The 23,159-nt window shown below is 31.8% G+C and overlaps 2 protein-coding genes across 2 annotated transcripts; both read right to left on the reverse strand.

Annotated features, from left to right (window-relative positions):
- Window positions 1-6,379: 6,379 nt before the first annotated feature.
- Window positions 6,380-8,730, reverse strand: LOC123292897. Its single transcript, XM_044873611.1, has 2 exons — window positions 6,559-8,730; window positions 6,380-6,406 (listed from the first exon to the last, which is right to left on the reverse strand). Exons 1-2 carry the CDS (start codon window positions 8,728-8,730, stop codon window positions 6,380-6,382), a joined length of 2,199 nt encoding a protein of 732 aa, XP_044729546.1.
- A 24-nt stretch (window positions 8,731-8,754) lies between these two features.
- On the reverse strand, window positions 8,755-10,964 carry LOC123292898. Its single transcript, XM_044873612.1, has 2 exons — window positions 10,681-10,964; window positions 8,755-10,455 (listed from the first exon to the last, which is right to left on the reverse strand). The coding sequence occupies exon 2, from the start codon at window positions 10,447-10,449 to the stop codon at window positions 8,755-8,757; it is 1,695 nt and encodes a 564-aa protein (XP_044729547.1). The 5' UTR covers window positions 10,450-10,455; window positions 10,681-10,964.
- Between the last annotated feature and the right edge of the window lie 12,195 nt (window positions 10,965-23,159).

Consider the following 23,159-nt stretch of genomic DNA (forward strand, 5'->3'; position numbering starts at 1 on the left):
GTAAATGAGCAACGTAGTTCAATTGGGTCTTGAGTTCGTAGGACCCTTAAAGAAGGAAAAAAAAGTTAAAATGTAAAAAATCTTTTTTATAAAAAAATTAATAACTTTTCTTTGAAACATTTTTTCGCAAATTTAATAATAATAATACGTAAATTTCGTAAATTTAATATGCATTTCTATATATTTCAAATATTACCTCCTGAGCCTATGAGCTCACCATAAAAATTTATCTGCTTTTAATCTAAATTGAAAAATAATAAAATAAAATGTATTTAAGGATTTTTTGTTTTGTGTCGAAAGTTTTTTTTTAAATTTCCTGTATTTCACTTATCAATACAATCCAATACCGCAAAGATTCATGATAACATTATTTTTCTATATTTTAGATGTTGTGTCGAATTGAGATAACACATACCAATTCATATATAAATGTTTTATTACTACACTCGTGTAATAAATGAATAAAAAGTGATTGCGGATGGAATTGACAAGAATTGGGAAAAAAATTTATTGTTAAGTTTACGACGAAAAACCATTATTGTTAATGGAAAACATTGTCTACTTGTGGAGAAGATAAGAATATGGATAATTTTAGGACTATAATAAGATTCAGTTATACAAAATTATTGAGAAATTTAATATTTTAGAGTAAATAAATATTTATTGCATAAGAAAGCATACCCATGCGAAAATATCTACGGATTTAATTTGTGTTGATTTGGTAAAATGTTAAAGAAACGAAAAAAATATTTATTCAAAACTACTGCAACTTTCAAAAGGGTTAGAAAAATGAATTGGACCACTTTGTCGTTTGTTTTTACATATTATGCTTTCTTTTAACATAAACTACACGTCAATGGTTTCTTTTAAAAGAAACTACACGGGCAAAAAAAGATTAAGGGCGTGGGACCCCCGTTACGAAAAAAGTTTCTTATGTTAAATAAATACATACATACAATTTTATTAACTTCCTTTTGTAAATCTGTATTATACATATAATCTGATTTTGATTGCTTGTTTATAAATTGATGTTCGTTTTAAAGCTATTTTTACAGAATAGTAAATAAATTGTTTGGTGTCAAGTAGGCAGTGTTTCCAGAAGCACATAATTATAGTACATAAATTTTTCCATTTTTGTACTATTTACATCTAAAACTAGTTATGCATTGCATATGCATATGCATAGTCACATAACTTCTTTGGAGGTAAATAGTACAAAGATGCAAAATTAGGGTACTATTATAAATAAAAATAGTGGTTGCCGGGGATGTATATTACTGATATACCCATATAATAGATACTATACAATTTGCGCATAATTTGCGCTCTCACGGGTAAACAGTGATGTTTACGAAAAAATGTTTCAAAGGAACATTTTTTACATTTAAACTATTGTTATATCTCTAACGGTTAACAAAATAGGTCCTACGGACCCAAGACCCAATTAACCTGTGTTCATTTACGAACTAGACTTCACTTCTTAGGTCCTCAGCACGCTATAAAAATTTCAGCTTGATATCTCTTTTCGTTTTTGAGTAATCGTGATGACAGACGGGCAGACAACAGATGAAAGACGACAGACGACAGACGACAGACGACAGACAGACAATCGGAAATGGACTAATTAGGTGATTTTATCAACACCTATATCGAAATTTTGTTCATAGAATCAATATTTTTAAGCTTTACAAACTTGGGACTAAACTTAGTAGACCTTGCTATATTTCATATACATGATATAAATAAATATGTGGTGCCGGAGAAAAGGAATAGATACCCTGGAAATTAATATATCCTTAGTTATCTCAAAAAATAAACAGCTCTCACCGATTTTTGTATGCTCAAAGTCGATTAGATTCGATTATAATACATTAATGTATTCAGATTCACACTTTTACAATTTGAATTCATAATAATAATAATAATGAATATTAGAGGATGCGTATTATTATAAATATTATTATTATTTACTTTTAGTGAGGGAGGAAAAGTTGTTTATTACACACAAAAAAACATTATAATACATAATAATTAATTGAATTTAGTAGAGGTGTTACAAAATTTTATAACGGAATGTATCACGTAATAATGAATAACCATTAATCACTTTGATATCAGATACAAAAAAACATTTTTTTTTTGCCAACAAGTTAAATTTTTGATAACTTCCAGTTGTTGAGACATAGTAGTTATTTACAATGACAAAATTTTTTGTATATGGGAGAGTGTTGTCATAATTTACATTTCTAATTTTTTATAGTCTTTTTTTAACTGTAACAATGGAAATAATCTCTCTTTGTATCAGGATTATTACTATACACTAATATTGTAATAATTGAGAATTCTTTGAGAATTTAAAATTAAACAGCTAGCAAAAAAATTACATTTTTTTTATTAATACATAGTACAAAACCATAATGTACCATGCATCACATCCTAATGTATCTTGGACCAACCCCGGCGGTTGTAACTGATGTCGTCCTCTTAAACATGTAGTGGAAAGTGGTTTATAATGATCCCTCAGTGTAAAATGATCCCTCGTTATTTCAAGTGAACCATTAACGCTATCTAGTATACCTATCGATTGATGGCTCCCACGTGATCGTCCCAAATTAATCGTACAACAATGTCTTATGGCGATGTATAAGCTATTTTGTGTTTCGTAGCAAAAATACTAATTTTCTGCTTATGATCTATGGTAGGACAAATTTCAACGTATAATTTCTTTTTTTGTGCTAGTTTTCGTTGGCTTGGTTTACTCTTGGCTTCTATTTTCTTTTAACACTCCTTGCAACACTTGAATAAAGAAACCAAATACATTACAACGTTACACCTCGAATAATTTGGCTATAAATTACTTTTTTCTTAGGGGGAGTCATTATAGACCACCTTTCCTTAATCTTTGCAGTTTACCCAAGGGAACATCATCATCTATACGCTCATTGATCACTGATAAAGGATATTGTTTTGATCCAAGATTCATAAGGTTACCTTTTTTTCAACTTTATCTCCTAAATATTTAACGTTTATGTTTAAAACTGAATTGTAACTTAGGGGGCGTCCATTAATTACGTGACGTATTTAAGGGGAGGGGGTCGAGCCTAATCTTACTAAATCTCACTTCGGGGAGAGTGGGTGTTTTGGCAAATATCACGTAATTTTTTTTAGCAGAAAATGTTGTAAAGCTGCATAAAAATTAAGTTAACTTAAAGTTGAATGAAAGTAAAAAACGTATCTTGAATCAAATATGGCAAAATACTATAACAAAAATCGTACAACATTTCATCAAAGGGGGACTGGTGGTAAAAAAATCCTTAAAAATGCTTCACGTAATTAATGGACGTCCCCTTACTAAAATACCCACCAATAAGCAGTGATTTAGGTAGAATATGATTTAAAACACAAATTTATATATAAATTGTAAATAAAGATATTTCTATTTTACTTGCAAATAAAAGCACATCGACATCAATGGTCTCGATTGCTTCCTCTTTCTTAAGTAAACTTTGTCTCCAATTTGTTGAAGGCTGACAGATAGCAGTGCCTTTCAAGAAAGGGAATGGTTATCTGAGGTAAATTGTCTCCGAGATACAACATTTTACCCTTATGTCGGTTTTCCACTAAACGGACAGACAAAAACCAAACTCAAACTCAAATAATAACTTGGCATTTCGTAAACTTTTTGAAGCCTGGCGTGTTTTAGGACAGTTGGATAATAATAATAATAATAAAATGTGGGTTTTTCCACTGTCGTCAGGTTCAAAAAGTTTGCGAAAAGTTAATAGTTATTATTTGAGTTTGAGATTTATTTTTGCTTTTCCGTTTAGTGGAAAACCGATGTTATAGACTAGAAACAAAAGATACTAGAAAACTGCTATACATATTAATAATAATTTTGTCATAAATTGCCAATTTCCGAATTCTAATCAATTTTTGAACACTGTCACATTAATCTACTATAAATATAATTAATAGTACAGCTTATGAACTAATCTATGCAAATCCGTGCTTGATTTACAGAGTGATGAACAGTTAGTTTAGTGTAGGAATTCAATATTGTAATTAATGTAATACTTATCTACATTTGATTAATTTCCAGAAAATAATCAAAATTGGAAATATGTATGGATTCGTTTGAAGTAAGATTTTTAACTAATTTTGCTTTTTAGATTTATGTACTTACTGAGACTCTTTTTATAATAAATAATTTATTAACTTCAATTTTCCAATTAAGTTATATTAGAACATTAACATCGGCAATTATGATCAATTATTCGATAAGATTATAGGTGAGAGGGTAGACTTGGGATTAAAATTTGCATTTTTGTGGTAAATGCATTATTATGGTAAACCAGACCTGATTTTCAAATCGCTTCCACCATATTTGATAGATATACGTTTATTATATCTTTGATATTTTAAATAGAAAATGGACTTATAGAAAAAGAAAAAATTATTGTCTACTTTTTAAAACATTAAATGCTTGTCCCTTAAAAATATTTTTTCTTCATCTCCTAGCTGAAAGTACGGTCTTTCTGACCAAATTTAACTTCAGAAAGAACGACTTTTGTGGCTTGTTATTTTTGTAGCGTAGCAACAATTTGTAAAATTTTAAAATCGATTTTTTGAATAAATTCAAATTTTTCACTTGTGGAACCTATGTTGAGACTTCCTTTACACTGCCCCCCTCTTTGCTAATATAATCTGATCCTAATTTCACAAACCTTCAAGAAAGCAGATAAAGAAAAATTTATGTTTAGTTGAATATTTATATTGTTTCATACTTTTATAATTACATTTTTATTATTCATTTTATTATTTAAATTTTACACAATTTTCATATCTTATTTTACCTTTCAAGTCAGGACTACAAAAAATTGACAGGAAAATTTCGTATTTAAAATGTTTGTTTCTGGTTTATTTTTTAAAATGATATGAGTTAAATTCTTTAGTTATTTATTTTAAATATGAATTATCTTGTTAACGATTAACTCTTCTGTATACTGCATTAAATACATTTACGGATTTATAGATTTGTTAAAATACTTTTTCTTGTTAAATAAATTAGTCACAACATACGGCAAGCGAGCTTTTGATTTTAAAATCTTGTTATTAAAGCAAACATGATATTTTTTTGTTTGACAATACTGTTGGATACTCTGGCGTGCTTTGTATCACACACGCCAGGAGATCTTAATTTCTGGCCTAGGGTCGTACTTTTTATTTAAATTTTTGTGTACTAACAAATTTAATTTTTCTATATTAACTGAAAACAAATGTACATGGACCAACATTCTATCCGTAGTTTTCTTTTTGTGAAATTACCTTAGTAAATTTTAGGAAGTTATTATAATGGGTCCGATTTTCGAAATCGAAATTTTCAACATATCTTGACGTTTTATGGTTAGGACAAGGCATTAGCACTAATTTGGATAAGAAGCATGTGTGTGTGTGTGCACGTACGTCCGTAGTTGAGGTGTCGATCGATGCGTATTAAAGACAATATGATTTCCTAACAATATGATCGAGCCGTTTCGAGTCGGGCGAGCTTTTTCTTCAATTTTATTCTAATCGATATCGCGAGAACAAAAAATGGTATCGACTTCATTGAGGTGCTTATTAAAGCGTATTAACGGCAATATGATCCGAAAAGAATTTCATAAAATTCGGTCGAGTCGTTTCTAGTTGGTCGAATTTTTATTTTTTTAAATTTTTTATAAATTTTTATTTTTTAAGTTATTTGTGTGGCGGGTCGCATCAGACTCTATCCACGGCTTACTTTCATGTAGTTTCTGTCTTAAAGATACCAATATCTTTAAAGAAACTAAGGATGTTTCAAGGTTCAATTGATCCAGATTACTACACATTACTCTATTGAAAGCTCCATACATCAAAATATTTGGGAAACAGGTATTCATAATACCTCATAATTATATATATATACTAGCTTAAAAACCCGGCTTCGCCCGGGAGTTGATATGAGATGACGTGGTAGAGTCGAAATAAAAAATTAAACTATGACGTAAAAAGTAAAAAAAAAGTTTATTGAAAACGTTTTCTCATTATTTACAATACTTGTTTATAAACAACATTTTTCATTTTATTGTCCGGAGTATATATACATAAATTTTTTGGATTTCCTACTCTTGAGCAAGCTACATATAGCTGACCGTGAGAGAAGCAGGATTCTTTGAGGTTAATGCCACAATATTTTAAAGTTTGTCCTTGCGCTTTGTTAATTGTAAAACTAAAGGCTAATTTTATTGGAAACTGCAGTCTTTTAAATTGAAATGGCAATTCCGAAGAGATCAGAGGTATTCTAGGTATAAATACTGTCTGTCCTTTGGTCTTTCCAGAAATAAGTTCAGCTTCAATGATATTATTCGATAGCTGTTTTACGATCATTCTAGTTCCATTACATAATTTTGGGGAGTTGAGATTTCTGAGTAGTATGATTGGAGTTCCAATTTTCAGACGAAGGCAGTGTAATGGCATTCCTGGTACTTGTAAAGAGTTTAGAAATTCAGTGGGGAAGTTGACACTTTCTTCAATGGATACCATCGTGTCGATCGATTTATATATTTTCTCTTCACCAGGTATTTTCTTTAGAATATTAAAATTGATATCGTCAACAATATTATTTTTAGTGGCCAAAATTGCTCTTTGAAATAACCACTCTGCATTAGTATAATTCTGAATAATATTTGGATAAATTTTGTCGATTAGTTCGTCTTCAGTAGTGGCTATATTACAGAAATCACTATTAAGTTCAATGAGGCCGGTCGTTTGGTCAGTAGGATATGTACCTTCGCCGATTTGTAAAAGTATTTTAGCAAATTGTGCTGTTGTTTCATCTCTTGATAATTCAACTCTCATGTTTTTTGTTAATTGCAGTATTTGTACTTGTGGCCAGAGATGTGATTTTTTCAAGCATGCATTGATCTCGTCTGCTGATGTTGACTTGGGAATAACTGGAAGTGTTTGTCGAAAATCTCCTGAGAGTATGAGTAGAGCTCCTCCCATTATTTCAGAGTTTTTTCGCAATTCTTGTAATGTTCTGTCCATGCCTTCTATAAATTTTTTATGGGCCATGGTGCATTCATCCCAGATGATAATTTTAGCTTGTTTTAAAATTTGACCACGTCCAGATTTTCCTGAAATTTTACATACCGGGAATTGTTGTTCGGCTATATTCAATGGTAGTTGTAAGGCAGAATGGGCAGTTCGTCCTCCTTCCATAAGTGTGGCTGCAATGCCAGATGATGCTAGTGCCAGTGCGATGAGTTTTTTAGCACGTATTTCCGCCAGTATTAGATTTATGAGAAACGTTTTACCAGTGCCTCCTGGTGCGTCCAAGTAAATAATTCCACCAATATTGTTATTTATCCGGCTCATTATAACGTCGTAAACTTTTTTTTGATTGTCATTGAGAAGTGGTTTGTTGTGAGCAATGTATTCAAGTAGTTCATTGATGTTGTAACTTTTTTCCTTCATAATTTCGTAGTTTAGCACACTAAAAGCATTTCTTTGTGGTGCTGGCATTCCAAGTTCTACTAAGGCCTGATTATTTATTGCTAAACATTTATCTTCTAAGCGAATGAGTGTTTCATTGAAGATCTCGTCATTGAATTCTATAGTCAGTTCAGGATTAGCTTGTTGGACTTGGTACAATATATCATCACTCATACTCCTTTTGAAAGAGTCCCATAGCTGTTTTGGGTTTGATGGGTTACATGTTGTTAATATTATAGCGAATAACTCTCGAATTTGTTCAGCTGAAGCTGTGAGTGTGGCTTCTTGTAGTGTTAATTCCCAGTGGTTGTCGTTTTCCAATAATCCTAAGCGTTGACATGCTTCTCTGTAAGTCTGGCATAGGTAGCCATTAACGGTCCTGAGATCTGTAAAACTTGTTGGTCCCCGTATTTCGTGTAACAACATCCGGAGATAAAAACATTCGGCATTGTTTGGATGTACAGTGAATACTCGACCTATTGCGTTAGTTTTTATGATTTCTGGATGACCCTCCTCTGGCATTCCTTGTTTCCGACGTTGAAAAATTTTCCTTGTTTTGTCCCACGTATAATAAATAGGGACGTCGACATACAATAACTTTCTGGCGAATGGATCTGTTTGACACAGTTGGAAGAAAGCTGTTAATGTTGTGTTCTGAGGTGGTTCGCTTGCAATTTTTCTAGCCGAGTCTTTTGTGAAGTAAACTCTCTGTCCATTCTCCAAATGTACTGCTAGATGTTGCACAGCTGGTTCGCGTTCATGTATGGGAAAACTAAAAATCCTCCACGCTGCTTCGTTACTGTTGATGTATCTTCCCATTTGGTACATGAGGATCTCATCATTTCTGTTATTTTGTTCGCTATTTTGGACTATTTGAAATACTGCCATATCACTACCTTTGTTTACGTACTTACATATATATTTAATAGATTTTACTGAATTGCAGTATTCAACGTTTATATGTGCTTGGAACATTTTGGAAAGTAGTGGATTATACGGTACTACCCATTGATTATCTATTTCCAGTTCGTCTCTGCCTTGTATTCGTATTTTTGCTGTGAAGCCACCGTTTTTCGGTGATCGTCTTCTATATTTGGGATAGCCGTCATCTTCAGTTTTGGTATCGTCCAAGTACGGTTTTGGATATTTTTTCGTACATTTTCCATCACTCATGCATGGCGCATTGAAATTTAATGATCCACATGGTCCGTGAATCATGTTTTTCACTACTATGTTGTAAAGCTACGGATCTTTTTGTGGATCAGGAAATTCAGCTCGGATGATTTTGTCGATATCCGTGGGATAAATTTTATCGTGTAGCCATATGAGATTGTGTGAGTGAGGTAATCCTCGTTTTTGCCACTCAATTGTATACATCCATGAAATAACAGTTCCAAAGATGTGATATTTTGTGATGACTTCAATAAATCGTATTTGTTTTTGTCGAAAAACTCGGGCTATTATATCGTGTCGATCTATGGAGGTTTGTCCGTATTTTAGTTGTTCTTTGATCTCTGGCCATGATGAATTGCATGTAAATGTTATAAAGAGATCAGGTCGTCCATATTTTCTTACGTAGGTCATGGCATCTTGTGTATATTCGTGCATATGTCTTGGACTTCCTATGTATGATGAGGGTAAGATTACCATTGTTCCAATATCGTCAATATTGCCGTCATTCATGATCGCGTCTCGAAGGTGGATGTATTCTTCTGTGCGTAGTTTTTTCTGATTCAATCTTATGTAAAGCATCCGTTCTGCTTCTATTTTTGCGTACATATCTACCAGAAATTGTTGGAATAAACGGCGAGTGTTGAGTATGTGATTATATGTTTCATTGTCTCTGATCATTAAGCGGTAAGCATAGAACTCCTTAGAAGTGACTTTTTTGTTTGTTTCTATGCCTGTTTCAGGATGAATTTGTTTTATATTGAAATGGTATCCGTCCTCTCCGTGCAGAAATATTAACGGATATTGAAGAGCATCATATGAACGGTGTGTCTCTGCAATGCGTTGTAGTCCTTTTCTTCTTCGATGTACAATTATGTCACGGCTTGTATTTTCATTATCCACAACTACAATGGCGACTTCATCTACCTGAGGTGCATTAAATCTGCGTTCGTGTTCTCCACGTGGTCTTTTATCGGCTCGAATTACAATTTTATAGTCATCAGAAATCATGCGGTCTAATGTTGTTTTGAATATATAAATCAGTTGATTATACTTGTGTAAGATCCTCTGTACATCTTGGATTATTTCGCGTCTCAGTCCATTAAAATTTGTGCATCGTTGATCAATTTCTTGTTCTTCATTTCCGATGAAATATACTTGTAGAAATTTATGGTCTTCGTTAGACATTGGCAGTAACGATCCTATTTTGTGATAAATTTGCCCTTGAATTGAAAATACATATTCAAATTCATTTCTATTAGTGTTAGTCGAAGTAGCACCGAAAGAAGTCATTTGAAAGCAGGAGTTATATGATCTTATATTTTGGAGAAAGTGTTTTGATTCTAGTGTTTCCCCGAGCATGTAATGCAGAAATTCCTGCGGAGGTGCTTCAATTGGTGGTAATCGAATTTTTCCATTCATGCAACAGAGACCTGGTGTTTCTTTACTGAATTTTTTTGCATGGCAAAACTGGCAAACGTTATTCATTTTTCCAATAACAACGTATTTATGATTGTAATATTTTTTCGTCGGTTCGTAGTGGAATGCTTCCTTTGTTAGATTATCTTTTAAAATTCTCGACTCTTCAGTACTTTTATTTGCTGTTCTTTCTTCGCTTCTTGTGCTTCTCAGGTTACTCATTCTGGTCCGTTGATTCTGTAAACGTGCTTCGTGCTCTTCTTCCGTTTCATTTCTTCGAGATTCTTTTTTTTTTCGCCGTTTCGCTGCAGAACTGGCCAAATCTCCTCCTCTCTTACGTCTGGGCATTGTATTCTATAAAATATAAATTAAATAAACATTTTGTAACGGAAACTTGGGGTACGTTGAGACAAAAAAAAATATATTTAACCTTCAAGCGGTCGAGCGATATTTTGTTTACGGCCAAAAGTATATAGAAGGCATCAATTCGACGCCGCGCGACTTTTTGAAGGTTAAGAAAATTACAATTTAAAGAAAAAAAACCATTAGAATTAATTAAACACTATTAAAAATACTCACATTTGAAATTTCACGATAAAAACCCACAAATAACTTTTTTCTATTTCGTTTCAAAATCGAGAGTTAATTAAACACACTATTAAAAATACTCACACGTGATACTTCTAAATAAAGGCTCACAGATAACTTCTCTTCTTTTCGTTTTGAAATCGCTCGTTTCGCTGTTCAAATTAAACTAACTCTGGTGAGCGACACCGGGCTCTTATATATTCAGAGAGCTAGGCTCTAGAATATTCGAGAAATTTCTCTCTCACACCTTCTAGAGTATTCTAATGAAGTTCAAATATTCGATAACAGATGGCGCCACTATGGAGACTATACACTATGACTATTGGATGTCTTGAACGAAGTTCAAATATTCGATAACAGATGGCGCCAATGCATTTCCAAGTTGAAGGGTCGGAAAGTCCCTTATATCTTTAAAAACATGCCCTTTAGATTAAAACGGGAACTTTCTTGTTCGAGGAGGGATAAAGGGCTATCACACCACATAAGTCCCTTTATCGTGTCGGGACTCCTTTTTAAGTTTTATCGGCCCGCACATTTTATCGACTTAGTTTTATTATATATATAGATAATACCTTTAAGGTATAAAATACTAAATAACTTTTCCCAAAGTATGATTATGGTATACATATTATAGGATGCCTTTTCCCAGGTGTATATAGCATTTCTTCAATGTAATAACTATCGTACGTATATAATAACGAGAAATAGTAATATACTGATTTGTATGTAATATATATCTGAAAATTTTCTCATTATCAACTTCAAAGTTGTTATTTGAATAACTACTATGTGTCAACTTGAAATCAACAAACAACATTCATTTTATTACTATGTTCTTTTTGTACTCTTACTGTATAATCTATTTACAGTGAGTGTACGTAGAAAAGAATAGTGTTATAGCACTGTAACAGCACTATCCTTTTCTATTTTCATACACCGTTGCAAAAAGAACAAAGTTATTAACTTGATAATGCAATATTCTATATAATTATATGGAAAGTATGGAACATATGCTCCAAATTTCGTGTTTTAATACAGAAATATCGTCGTAAAACGGGGGTTAGGTTAACGTTAAATAAAATTCACGCTTAAGGTAGTTCAACTCATTATAGTCAAGTCAATAAAAACATGCTCTTAAATTCTGGCTTTATTTACTATGATATTATATCTAATCATATATGTAATAATAATTAATAGAGCTGTTCATTTTAAAATTACGATTCACTTTTGTTTCGGACTAAATGATTTATATAACCAATATGATAAAGTGTATCAAGCGGAAGTGATGGCTATTTATGAGGTATGTGAATGTATAAGACCCTTAGGTGCAGGGACATTACAATCTTCACCGACAGCCAAGCAGCCCTTAAATCCTTCAGCTCAGTCTATCTAACTTCAAAGGTAGCACAGGACTGCCGTACGTCCTTAAATGAGCTGGCGGAACAAATGAATGTAAACCTGGTATGGGTAGAACTTGCTAGAAATGGCACAATGCTGCCGGACACAAGCATCAATAAATATCCGGGAGTTCCATTTGCAAACTGCAAATTGCTAATCAAAGAGGATATCTTAAAAAAGGCTAATCTTAGATGGAGGGAGGAACGTACTTGTGGTACTACAAGACAGATATGGTCTGAGTACAATCGTAGGCGCTCCGAATATTTTAAATTAATTCCAAGGGCCTCTATTAGCAAAGTTGTTGCGGTTATTACATGACACTGGTTGGGCGGTAGGCATGCTGAACGCCTGGGCCTGACAGTGTATCACGACTACTGCAGCAGCTGTCACAGTCGTGAGGAGGAGGAGACAATATCTCATCTTCTTTGTCACTGCCCAGCTCTTGCCATGAGAAGATGGACTTACTTGAGCCAACCTCTCTTTGACGACAGCTCCGACCTAAAGTCTGTCGACGTCAAAGCACTCCTGCTGTTCTTAAACAGCTCCAAATGGTTCATGGAGTAGCGGCCGGGGATGGGTCAATCCTTTTTCGGTATCACAACGGACCCTATGGTCTAAGTGTGTCCCACCCCAGGACAGCCACTCCAACCTAACCTAACCAAATGTAAAAAAATGAATATTAAATATCTTCTATCTTAGTCTACCTTATTGCCGGCAGTCCGGAAAAATAAGCTCTGTATTTGCGCTTCTAACATGATTAAAAAGCCTATACACAAACGTGATCACAAATTGGGAAAGAACCGTTTTCATTTTGTTAAAAAATAAATAAAACAATGTTTCAATACGCTGTTTTGGAAAAAATTTGTAAGTAAGAACCGTTTTCGAGATATATAGAAAAGTGTCTATTTTTTTACTCCTTATACATCGAGCTTGCACATTTTGATTGCTAAAAACTCATTCGACTGACGGTGAACAAATTTCTTTTTTTTATTATTAACTAAAAACAGAATTCTTTGATTAATCTTATATTTTATTTTCAATTTTATTGAATTTCTAAGAAAATTCATTTCACGAAAGAACTACCTTAAGGTTATGCGTTATCTTTTTCAGAAAATTATATACTTACAATTCAAAACCAGTGCAACTTATGTCAATAATTTTAAGTAACTAGTACCTAGATATGGAGAAAAACATCATTTCTTCTTTCCAATGAAATACGAAAGCACAAAGTTAAAAATAAAACTTTAGAAATCTAGAATTTGATCTTCTTTTGAAATAGTTGTACAAAACATATTCAAACATTAGAGGTAGAGTGGTGATGTTCTAAAATGCAACTTGGATTTAAATCTAAAGAGTAAAATTAACTATAACGAAATCAAAAAATAAAATCATTCTCACAATTACTCGCCTTGAAAATATTCACTAAACGAAAAATCTAAATTCAACAAGTGAAATTAACAAAAATTAAAAAAACCTCCGACAAACTTTTCGGATATGGAACCGTTAACTCGCACTTGAAACATATCTAACATTAGAGGTAGAGTGGTGATGTTCTAAAATGCAACTTGGATTTAAATCTAAAGAGTAAAATTAACTATAACGAAATCAAAAAATAAAATCATTCTCACAATTACTCGGCTTTGAAAATATTCACTAAACGAAAAATCTAAATTCAACAAGTGAAATTAACAAAAATTAAAAAAACCTCCGACAAACTTTTCGGATATGGAACCGTTAACTCGCACTTGAAACATATCTAACATTAGAGGTAGAGTGGTGATGTTCTAAAATGCAACTTGGATTTAAATCTAAAGAGTAAAATTAACTATAACGAAATCAAAAAATAAAATCATTCTCACAATTACTCGGCTTTGAAAATATTCACTAAACGAAAAATCTAAATTCAACAAGTGAAATTAACAAAAATTAAAAAAACCTCCGACAAACTTTTCGGATATGGAACCGTTAACTCTCACTTGAAACGTGTCTAAGAACACTCTCCATTAAATTACCTTTTTTCCTTAAAGCCTTCTTGAAACTTAGCCGAATTTAAGGATCATCGCCTATTTTTTAGTTGTTCCGGGTACGGAATCCTAAACTCGCACTTGAAACATAGCTAAGAACACTCTACAATTAATTCCCTTTCAAACGAAACCAAAAATTCAAAATCGTTTCATCCGTTTAGGCGCTACGATGCCATAGATAGGCAGACATTCAGACACTCTCACAAATTTATTAACACCCCCTATAACACCCCTTATACACACACACTTATAACACCCCTTTTTTTGGTTCGGGGGTTAAAAAACATGAATTATTTTCTTTCTAAAATCTATATTTTCCGGTTGCTTTGTGCATTTCATATGTTCAAAGCTTAGATTTATATTTATACACTCTACCTATAGTTTACACTATAGTCTACGTCTATAGTTTTTTATCGTAGTTGAATGGGTTATTTCAATATTTCCAACAGCATAATCTAGGCTAAATTATTTTTTGACCAGGTTCCTCACAAAAAAAGTAGAGTACACAATTCGGAAGGGCTGCTAGTCGGAGATATGGTTTAAAACAGGCAGCTATACGTCCAATTACACTTACCTTATCAACTTCGAAATTAAATCTTTTAGTTGAGAATTAGATTTTTAACGATTTTGTATATTTAATTGTTGTGAGCTTTTGTTTGGATAACTGTAACTACCCAAGTTTTAATAATCTGCATGAAACAGTGTCTGAGACAAACGCATATGATAAACAGAGACAGAGAGACATACACCGAAGTATATTTAAGTGTTCCGTTTTTTGAGTACGGAACACTAAAAAAACAAACATATAATTTCGAATATTTTTGCATCTTGTACACGAAGGTAACCATTCATTTTCTATCCATACACATCGATCCATTACATTCTCCATTCTATCCACACTGGTTACAAACATTTATGAAAGAAGAAGACAGCTATAGAAGTACCGCAATGTAACGAGGGCGACGCGCGCGTTGAGGATGCGCCAAGCTAATACAATACAACTTTGCAATATGTACGTATACGATATAATGTTTGTTCTTTTAAGGTCGGGGCGCTACACTGAGTGCTAGTAGAAAAAGGTCTCTTTATATTTAAGTCCAGAGCTACACGAAGTATTTGTCAGTCATTTCAAAACGGCAGGAAATTTAAGCGGCCATGTATGGATGAAATATATCAAGATATACTAAGTTTAGTCTCAAGTTTGTCACACTTAAAAATATCGATGAAATTAACAAAATTTTGGTATAAGTGTTCATAAAATCCACTTTCGATTGTCTGTTCGTCTGTCCGCCCGTTTGCCTACCTGTCTGTCTGCTTGTCTGTTACCACGATAACTCAAAAACAAAAAGAGATATCAAGCTAAAATTATTATATCATGCTTAGGACGTAAAAATAAAGGTCGAGTTCGCAAATGAACAACATGATCACTTGGATTTTGGGTCCGTAGGATCTATTTTGTAAACCGTTACTGATAGAACAAAAATTAAAATATAAAAAATGTTCTTTATAAAAAAATAAACAACTTTTACTTCAAACATTTTTTCGTAAACATTACTGTTTACCCGTGAGGGCACAAATTAGGTGAAAAATATTATATACATAGTATGTATTATATACAAGTATTGTGTATATTTTAAATTTATACGTTACATATATGATTCATGTGTTTGTTTATTACCATATCCACTGAGAAACTGAGAGGAAAAGTACTCTTATTAATTTGTGTGTAAGAATGGCTATCATTCTTTACTTACATTACGTAAAAAATCAAACGAATGTGTAATCAACACTTGTTCATTTTTAATTCAATTATATTCTTATTTAATTGTCGTTTACAAATAAAAGACACCGAAAAAAAGTTTGGAAAATTTTCGTGGAAGAAACTTTATTATAACTACCTCTCAAATTTCCGACACTAAACTTAAGTGTAATAGCACTATCCTTTTCTATCTACACTCGTTGTTTTCACTTGTTCATTTTTTATTCAATTATATTCTTATTTGAATATCGTTCACAATAAAAAGACCTCAAAAAATAGTTTTGAAAATTTTTGTGAAAGAAAATGTTATGATAACTACCTGTCAAATTTCCAGCCTAGCCCTCTCAAATTTCTGTCACTAAAAATCTAAGTGTAATAAGACTATTCTTTTCTATCTACACTCGTTGTGTTGCACCAAACTAAAAAGAACGATATATATACACGATACAAATATGGATTAAATATTTATTTTGAATTAATTTTCCAAGTTACCTATGTAAACTGTTTGTGCACTGTTTGTTTTCTATCATATTTTTATTTTCTTTAGTTTATTGAATAAAAAACAAATGAGAAATGTTGTTATTCATTGAATTTATTAATTAATCAATGTAGAAAAAATATATGTATAATAACAATATGCATATAATGTTAGGTGTGATTCGAGGTTTCGAGGTTTAGTATTATTTCAGTTTACTGCTGCTTTCTTATTACTATGCTAATAAAACATAACTGAACAAATAAAGTAAAATAGATATACATAGAACTAGGCAACAGCCGTTGTGAAGCTGTATGTATATTATAATTAAAATCGATACAAAATATCAAAATTATATGAAACAAGGCACGGAGAAAAATTTATTTATCTACGCTCGTGAGAAAGAAGTACATTTCTCACTCAGTATGCGTGGGAAAAATACCGCCCTAGTGTGATAACACTAGCGGCTAGCGCACTAGGGCGGTAATGAATTCAGTTACTATAGTAACTTTTTTAATTTTCTATTTTTCTCAATAAGCCATGACAAATTTTAAATAATAATTAAATGGCCATATTTTTAACCCCCGAACTGAAAAAAGGGGTGTTATAAGTTTGATCGCTAAGTGTGTGTGTCTGCCTGTGGCATCGTAGCGTCTAAATGGGTGAACCGATTTTAATTTTTTTGGTTTCCTTTGAAAGGTAATTTAACGAAGATTGTTCTTAGCTATGTTTCAAGCGAATTTAGAGTTCGGTCCCCGAAAAAACAAAAATTTGGCGACGATCTTCAAAATTCTTTAAGGAAAAAGGCAATTTAATGAAGAAGATGAGAATTGAACGAAGATTGTTCTTTATATATCCAAAACCCGAAAAATTTAAATAACTTTATCGTAAATAACTATTGTTTTGAAATCGATCGAAATTTAGTGATTTGTTTTAACGATTTTACTTTGTTGAAAAAATTGTCGAAAACTCATTTAGTTGTTAGTCTCATTATTTAAAAAATCCTTTTATTTAACAAAAAGGATTAAAAAATGAATCCAAAAGTTAAAATAAAAGGTGAAAAGGCGGATTTCTGCCTAAGCTGTTATTTAATAGTTTGATCAATTTCTCCCAAATTTTGAATGCGGAAGGTCCAAAAGCATCTATTATTTATAACAAATTTTTACAAACAAATGCATTTTTTGGATATTTTCGGTTTTGTTAGCGGTCTTGTATTAAAATTAAAATATTCATAGATATTTCAATTACAAACCAGACATATTGAATTTTTCCAAAAGATCTACTAGGTCAAAAGTTATTCAAAATAAATGTTTTGGCGCGTCACTTGCCCCCACTACGGTCACTTTTTCGCTCATATCTCTTTTAGTACAGCTAGACGCTACAGGATTACGTAAGACTGCTCGTATTATGGAAGGAATCCTAACCAATTTAATAAAATTATGATTAAAAGTCTTTGAAGTAAAATATGCAACTTTTTTAACGACCATAAAAAGAAGGGACACTATGTTTTACGAAATTTCTTGTTATGTATCTTGCTAAGAACGGCAAATTACCTAGCAAATCATTATAAATAAATTTCTCATTTTCGATAACACATATTAGTTCATTGAGAAAAATTTTTCCTTTCTTGTAATGTTAAAATATATAACAAGAAGCATTGATAGATATGACGTCGAGTGAAATTTCAGCAACTTTTTGATTAATATAAATTATTGCAATATAGTTTATGGTCCAAGAGATTGAGCTGAGTTCTGCTCGTGATCTGTAGTCCTTCCAATGTAGTTGCCATTATGTAAAGGGGTTGTGGGGGGAACCTTATTCGGAAAGGGCGGATAAAACTTCTGATGCGGGGGTGGAGGATGCGAGGGTGAAAGTGAAAATCTGCTCGTGATATATAATTTGACCGCCTTTTTTCCAATATAATTTAAGTCATCTAGGAAGTGAAAATTGAAATGGGCGGATGACCAGGTCATGCCTATGGATTGAAAAAAAAATTTTAAAAACTTATTACCTACTTATATTTTTTGTTTTGAAATTTTTAAAACAGAGTAAAAGAGATACAATTTAGGGACATTATTATTTTTTATTGTTTGCTTATGATAAATTTTTCTATTTTACCATTGTACCAAAAAGGTACCATAATATTCCTAATTCTGTATCTAGAACGGATCCATAATAAATATTCTCTAAGAAAACATTATTCTTACTGAAAAATTGGTTAGCAATAAATTCTAGGATAGATGATAAATTTTGAAATCCTTGATTTATTGGACTACACCTAAGAAATGGCTATGATTAGAAAAATTTTCGTTTCTTACCAATAATTCCAAATAATGTACAATACCCACATCAAAAACTGTGAATCTGAAGTGTTATTTATCAATTTTCAGCAGACAAAGAAAAATTTATATAGATTTCCTGTTAATAGATAAAATAGCAGAGAAGTCCACACTCTAATTAGAATTTTATGATAACAGTCAATGAGCGAGTGATTTCTACCTGTGAAGAGTAGGTATAATTAATAAATGGTAATTAAACACTTATAAATAAAACATTTAGTTTTACCTTTTACCAATTAAATCAATAACAAGGGATAGAATCAGTATTTAAATTTCATAAATTCTATGCCGGAAAACTTCTATGTAAATAGAGAAAATTCTATGTAAATAGAGAAAATAGTATAAACGTCTATTCATTTTATATTTGAATTTTATGAGACCCAATTTAGCTTTTTCTAACATTCTTGGCATTATTGTTTGTTTATAAGAAAAACTATACACTTAGATGTTAATCGAACTTACTATTGGGTTGTCCGAGTCAAAATCTTCAGACGTCAAGTTCAAATTGGTGAGGGGAAAAACTGCTAAAAATAATTAAAGATGAAAAAAAAGTTATTTCGATTTTCGCCAATATTTCATAAAATATTAATATTTAAAAAATTAAAAAAAAATTCGTTGATGAGAAGGAAATTTCCAATAAGAAGCTCCCACTTCTGGAAATCAACTTTTTTATTTACAGTTTTAATTTAACCCTGAAAATAAGTCTTTTTGAGTCAGTTATACCACTTGTGTCCCGATGGGGCCTTATTAGGTTGCCCCACAGGGACCGACTCATAGGGTTGTCACGCAAAGCCCTGCTCGGCCTTAATTGGGCAATTTCTCTTGTGTTCCAATGATGAAATCCAAATGGAATCTTTGCCAAATTGGGATCCTAAATGGGCATGTATCGCAGAGACGTACTTGGATCCCAATCGGGACATATACATATATTATTTTGCACAGTCATACGGGTGATCACATTTTTTTAAATACTTGAACTTTACACTCAGCCTACTACAAAATGACAAATAGGACCGATTCTTGATATTTTCCCTAGCGTCAGAGATGGCTAGAGATATCAAGAAAAAAATTGTTTTAGAAAAAGTTGCTTAGAATATTTTTTTATACCCATATACTGATTTTCATGACAAAATTCTCATTTTTAATTTTTTCATTATTATGGTCTACACACAAGATTATTTCAAGTTTATTGAAATATTTGAATACATAACACTCTTAGATGATCAATTTGTCCAGTTTTTATATTCCATAGCACATTAGTTATTGAAGGGGCTATACCTAGTTAGAATTTTCAAAAAATCCACCTTTTTTGCATTTCCGGAATGTATATACATATATTTAAGTATATTCTATGAAAATTTCAATCTTATGACCCAGAAATAGACGACTCAATGCAAGTAAAAAAAGTTAAGTAAGTGTAAACGTCGGTATACCAATATTTCTCCAAAACGAATTTCCCAAGGTATTAATCGAAGGAATAAGATTTTATTTATTTCGATATGTTAGATTGCTTGAAGAAATTTTTGAAAGAATTCTAAGCACCTCTGACGCAAGGCCAAATATTAAGAATCGGCCTTATTTGAGTTTAAAGTTTTAAGTTTCTTAAAAAATTGGACCCGTCCCCCTGCATGACTGCAAGATTTCAAATCGATATTCCTATAAATTATGAAAATATGTGGATGTCTTCATTTTAAATGCGACACACTGTTTACTCTGGAATGATATCTACGTTTCCACCATCATTTTTTTAGTAAATCCTGAAGATCGTTATCGAGATAATCAGAAAAAATTATGACACTATTGTATTCTCATCGGTCTTTGATAAGTGTACAATTCAATCTGGCGTTTTGAAATAGATGAAAATCAAAAATTCCGATACAAGATACATAGATACATACCAAGCTAATGAAAGCGTGTTGAAATCGGTTCTTTCCTTGTGGAATTTTTAGTTGTCAACACCTTTGCTTACACTGATATGTAGGTTAATCCACTGTTACATCATGTAGCAAGGATAGACACATCATAACTTTTCTCTTTAAGGAATTTCTTTGGTTTCATTCTGATACGGAATCCCTAAAAGTAAACAGATAAAACTTTTGTAAATACAAACGAGTGCTCTGTATCGCTATGTGTGTACGTGCTTTATGATAAAGCTCCACTGTTTCCTTTTTAAATGCTATACCTACCTATACGTTATCTGTATCCACTTTTGATCTTTTTTATTGATGTTCATTTAATAATCTAAATGAGATTTAAATGGAAAGACGTTGTACATATCCATTCTGTATCTCTATTGTATCATCAACATGTGTGTATTGCATTACTAAAATAGAGATGGTAGCCTAGAATATAATATAAAAAGAATTGAAACTTAACTCTGTGTGTATGTACAAAGAAATTGTATAAAGAAGTAATTCAACAAGATGTTTTACTTCCAAATGTATTAAATAGTAAATAGGTATATAGCTAGCGTACGCTTTTTGAATGTATTTGTAACCAGTCAAAAATTAGTGTGAACTTCGTCCTTCAGTAGTGGGACAATATTGAACAGAGGCACGGCAAATTTTTAATTGCACCGTCGTCATGTCAGCTTTACGAAATTTTTGACATGATTTTCATCCGCCGGATTTTCAAACTATCCTTTATTAACATTAATTTTACGTATCCATCAGTATATTAGGAAGCAAGCGAGGAAATCATTACCATATCTTTGCCTATTCCAGGAAGAATAGGTAAGTAGTACAACATTACCCGGAAAATACGATTTATAGAACCACTAGCTGCGCTCCGCTGTATAACCTGTGATTTTGAGAGTTTTTATCGTTACTGTGTAAATTAATCAAGCACTCTTGAGCAAAATGCGATTTAAAAATGTATTTCACGAACTTTTACAAAACCCTTTAAAAAACACGGTTCCTGTATGCTATCCTATAGAAACCGTACATGTCGGGATAAAAGTTAGCCAATGTCATTTTCTGAACCCTAAACTACCACTGCCTATGCAAAAATTCATGTTGGTCTTTTGCTCTATGAAAAATTACAACAAATTTATCCCACGGAAACCATGCATTTTACTTGGATTAAAGTAGTCTAAGTGCTTTTCCATACTATAATCTATCTCTAACATAGATTTCAGGCAAATCCGCATCTATCCATCCAACCATCCAAACTTTCACCATTATATAAATAATATACCTATAATATCAGATAAAGAACTTAAAAAAAAAAAAAAAAATAGGCGAATAGTTTTCCTGGACTAAAAGTAAAAACGTTTAAAAATAATTAATCCACAATAATTCAAATTGGCGAAACTTATTTCTAACTTTTAAGCATATTTATAATTTTAATAATAGCTTATTTTATGAATTTGTCGACAGTACAAAATTACTCATTTGGCACAATATGGAATTAGAAATTGCGAAATAGAAATTGCTTAAAGAATATATACATGAAAAAAGAAACTTCCATTAAGTTTGATGATCTAGAAAGCATTAATTTTAACAAAAATTAAATGCGTTTTTAGTCATAAATTTGTTGAAGTCTAAAAAGAATCATTCATTTTATTTTATTATGAGATTAATTTTCCAAAAGTTACACTTGTTGTAATCTATGTTCTAAGTTAGAATGTTAGAGGAGTGTTGTCGTACCACCTATTAGTCCAAGCAAATTAGAATTTTCGTTACCTAAATTCTGAAACCTGAAACGAGTAGTTCAACGTAAAGTTCTAGGTTTTCGGAACCCGTATTCTCGCAGAACCTACGGAAGTATACAGGATGAGTCATTTTAATCTACACTGGCTAATAGGTCGTTTTTTAATTAGCCAATAAAGAAATAATCGAAACAAAAATTTTGTTTGAGTTTGATGGGGGGCATCATGTTCTGACATCAGATTGGACCTAGTTTTTCGGAATGCTTTAATAGCCATATTGAGATTGTAAACGGTAAGAGGTAAAATAACACTTTAAATTATAAAGTTGATCCTCATTAAAAAATTAACAATTTTAACGTTATCTTTCGGAGGAAATACGACAAAAAATATGTCATTATTGCATTTAAGGTATTTCCAGCATGGTATTTGCAGTTTCTATGTTAAAGCAATGGTACAATTTTTTTTTCGACAGAATTTAACGAAAAATTAAATTTAAGAATTTAATAATGCTTACTATTAATTCCCAAAGTTTCAGAAATTTTGACCGTTTAAAATGGGAAATAATTATGCCAACGTCCCAATTTCGATCAATTTACGTCAAAATTAATATCTCGAAAGTGAAAATTAATTTCTAAATTTTTTTTTTAGAATTTTATTGTATAAACATTTTTTTCTACTTTTTCTTCAATATATAATAATATCATAAAAAATAGTTGGAGAGACCGGACATTTTACATGCTTTAAATGGGACATGACCCTCAAAATCGCGAACTTTGTCTTTAAATATCTCGCGATCTAAACGGTCAAAAATTATGAAATTTTAGGA

The sequence above is a fragment of the Chrysoperla carnea genome, chromosome 2 (assembly GCF_905475395.1).
Source record: "Chrysoperla carnea chromosome 2, inChrCarn1.1, whole genome shotgun sequence".
Lineage (NCBI taxonomy): Eukaryota > Metazoa > Arthropoda > Insecta > Neuroptera > Chrysopidae > Chrysoperla > Chrysoperla carnea.

Coding starts and splice junctions, on each gene's coding strand:
- LOC123292897 (XM_044873611.1), bottom strand. CDS start 8,730: ATGATTCACGGACCATGTGGATCATTAAATTTCAATGCGCCATGCATG. Junction 6,407..6,558: donor ATAAATCGATCGACACGATG/GTATCCATTGAA, acceptor TAATGGAACTAG/AATGATCGTAAAACAGCTAT.
- LOC123292898 (XM_044873612.1), bottom strand. CDS start 10,449: ATGCCCAGACGTAAGAGAGGAGGAGATTTGGCCAGTTCTGCAGCGAAA.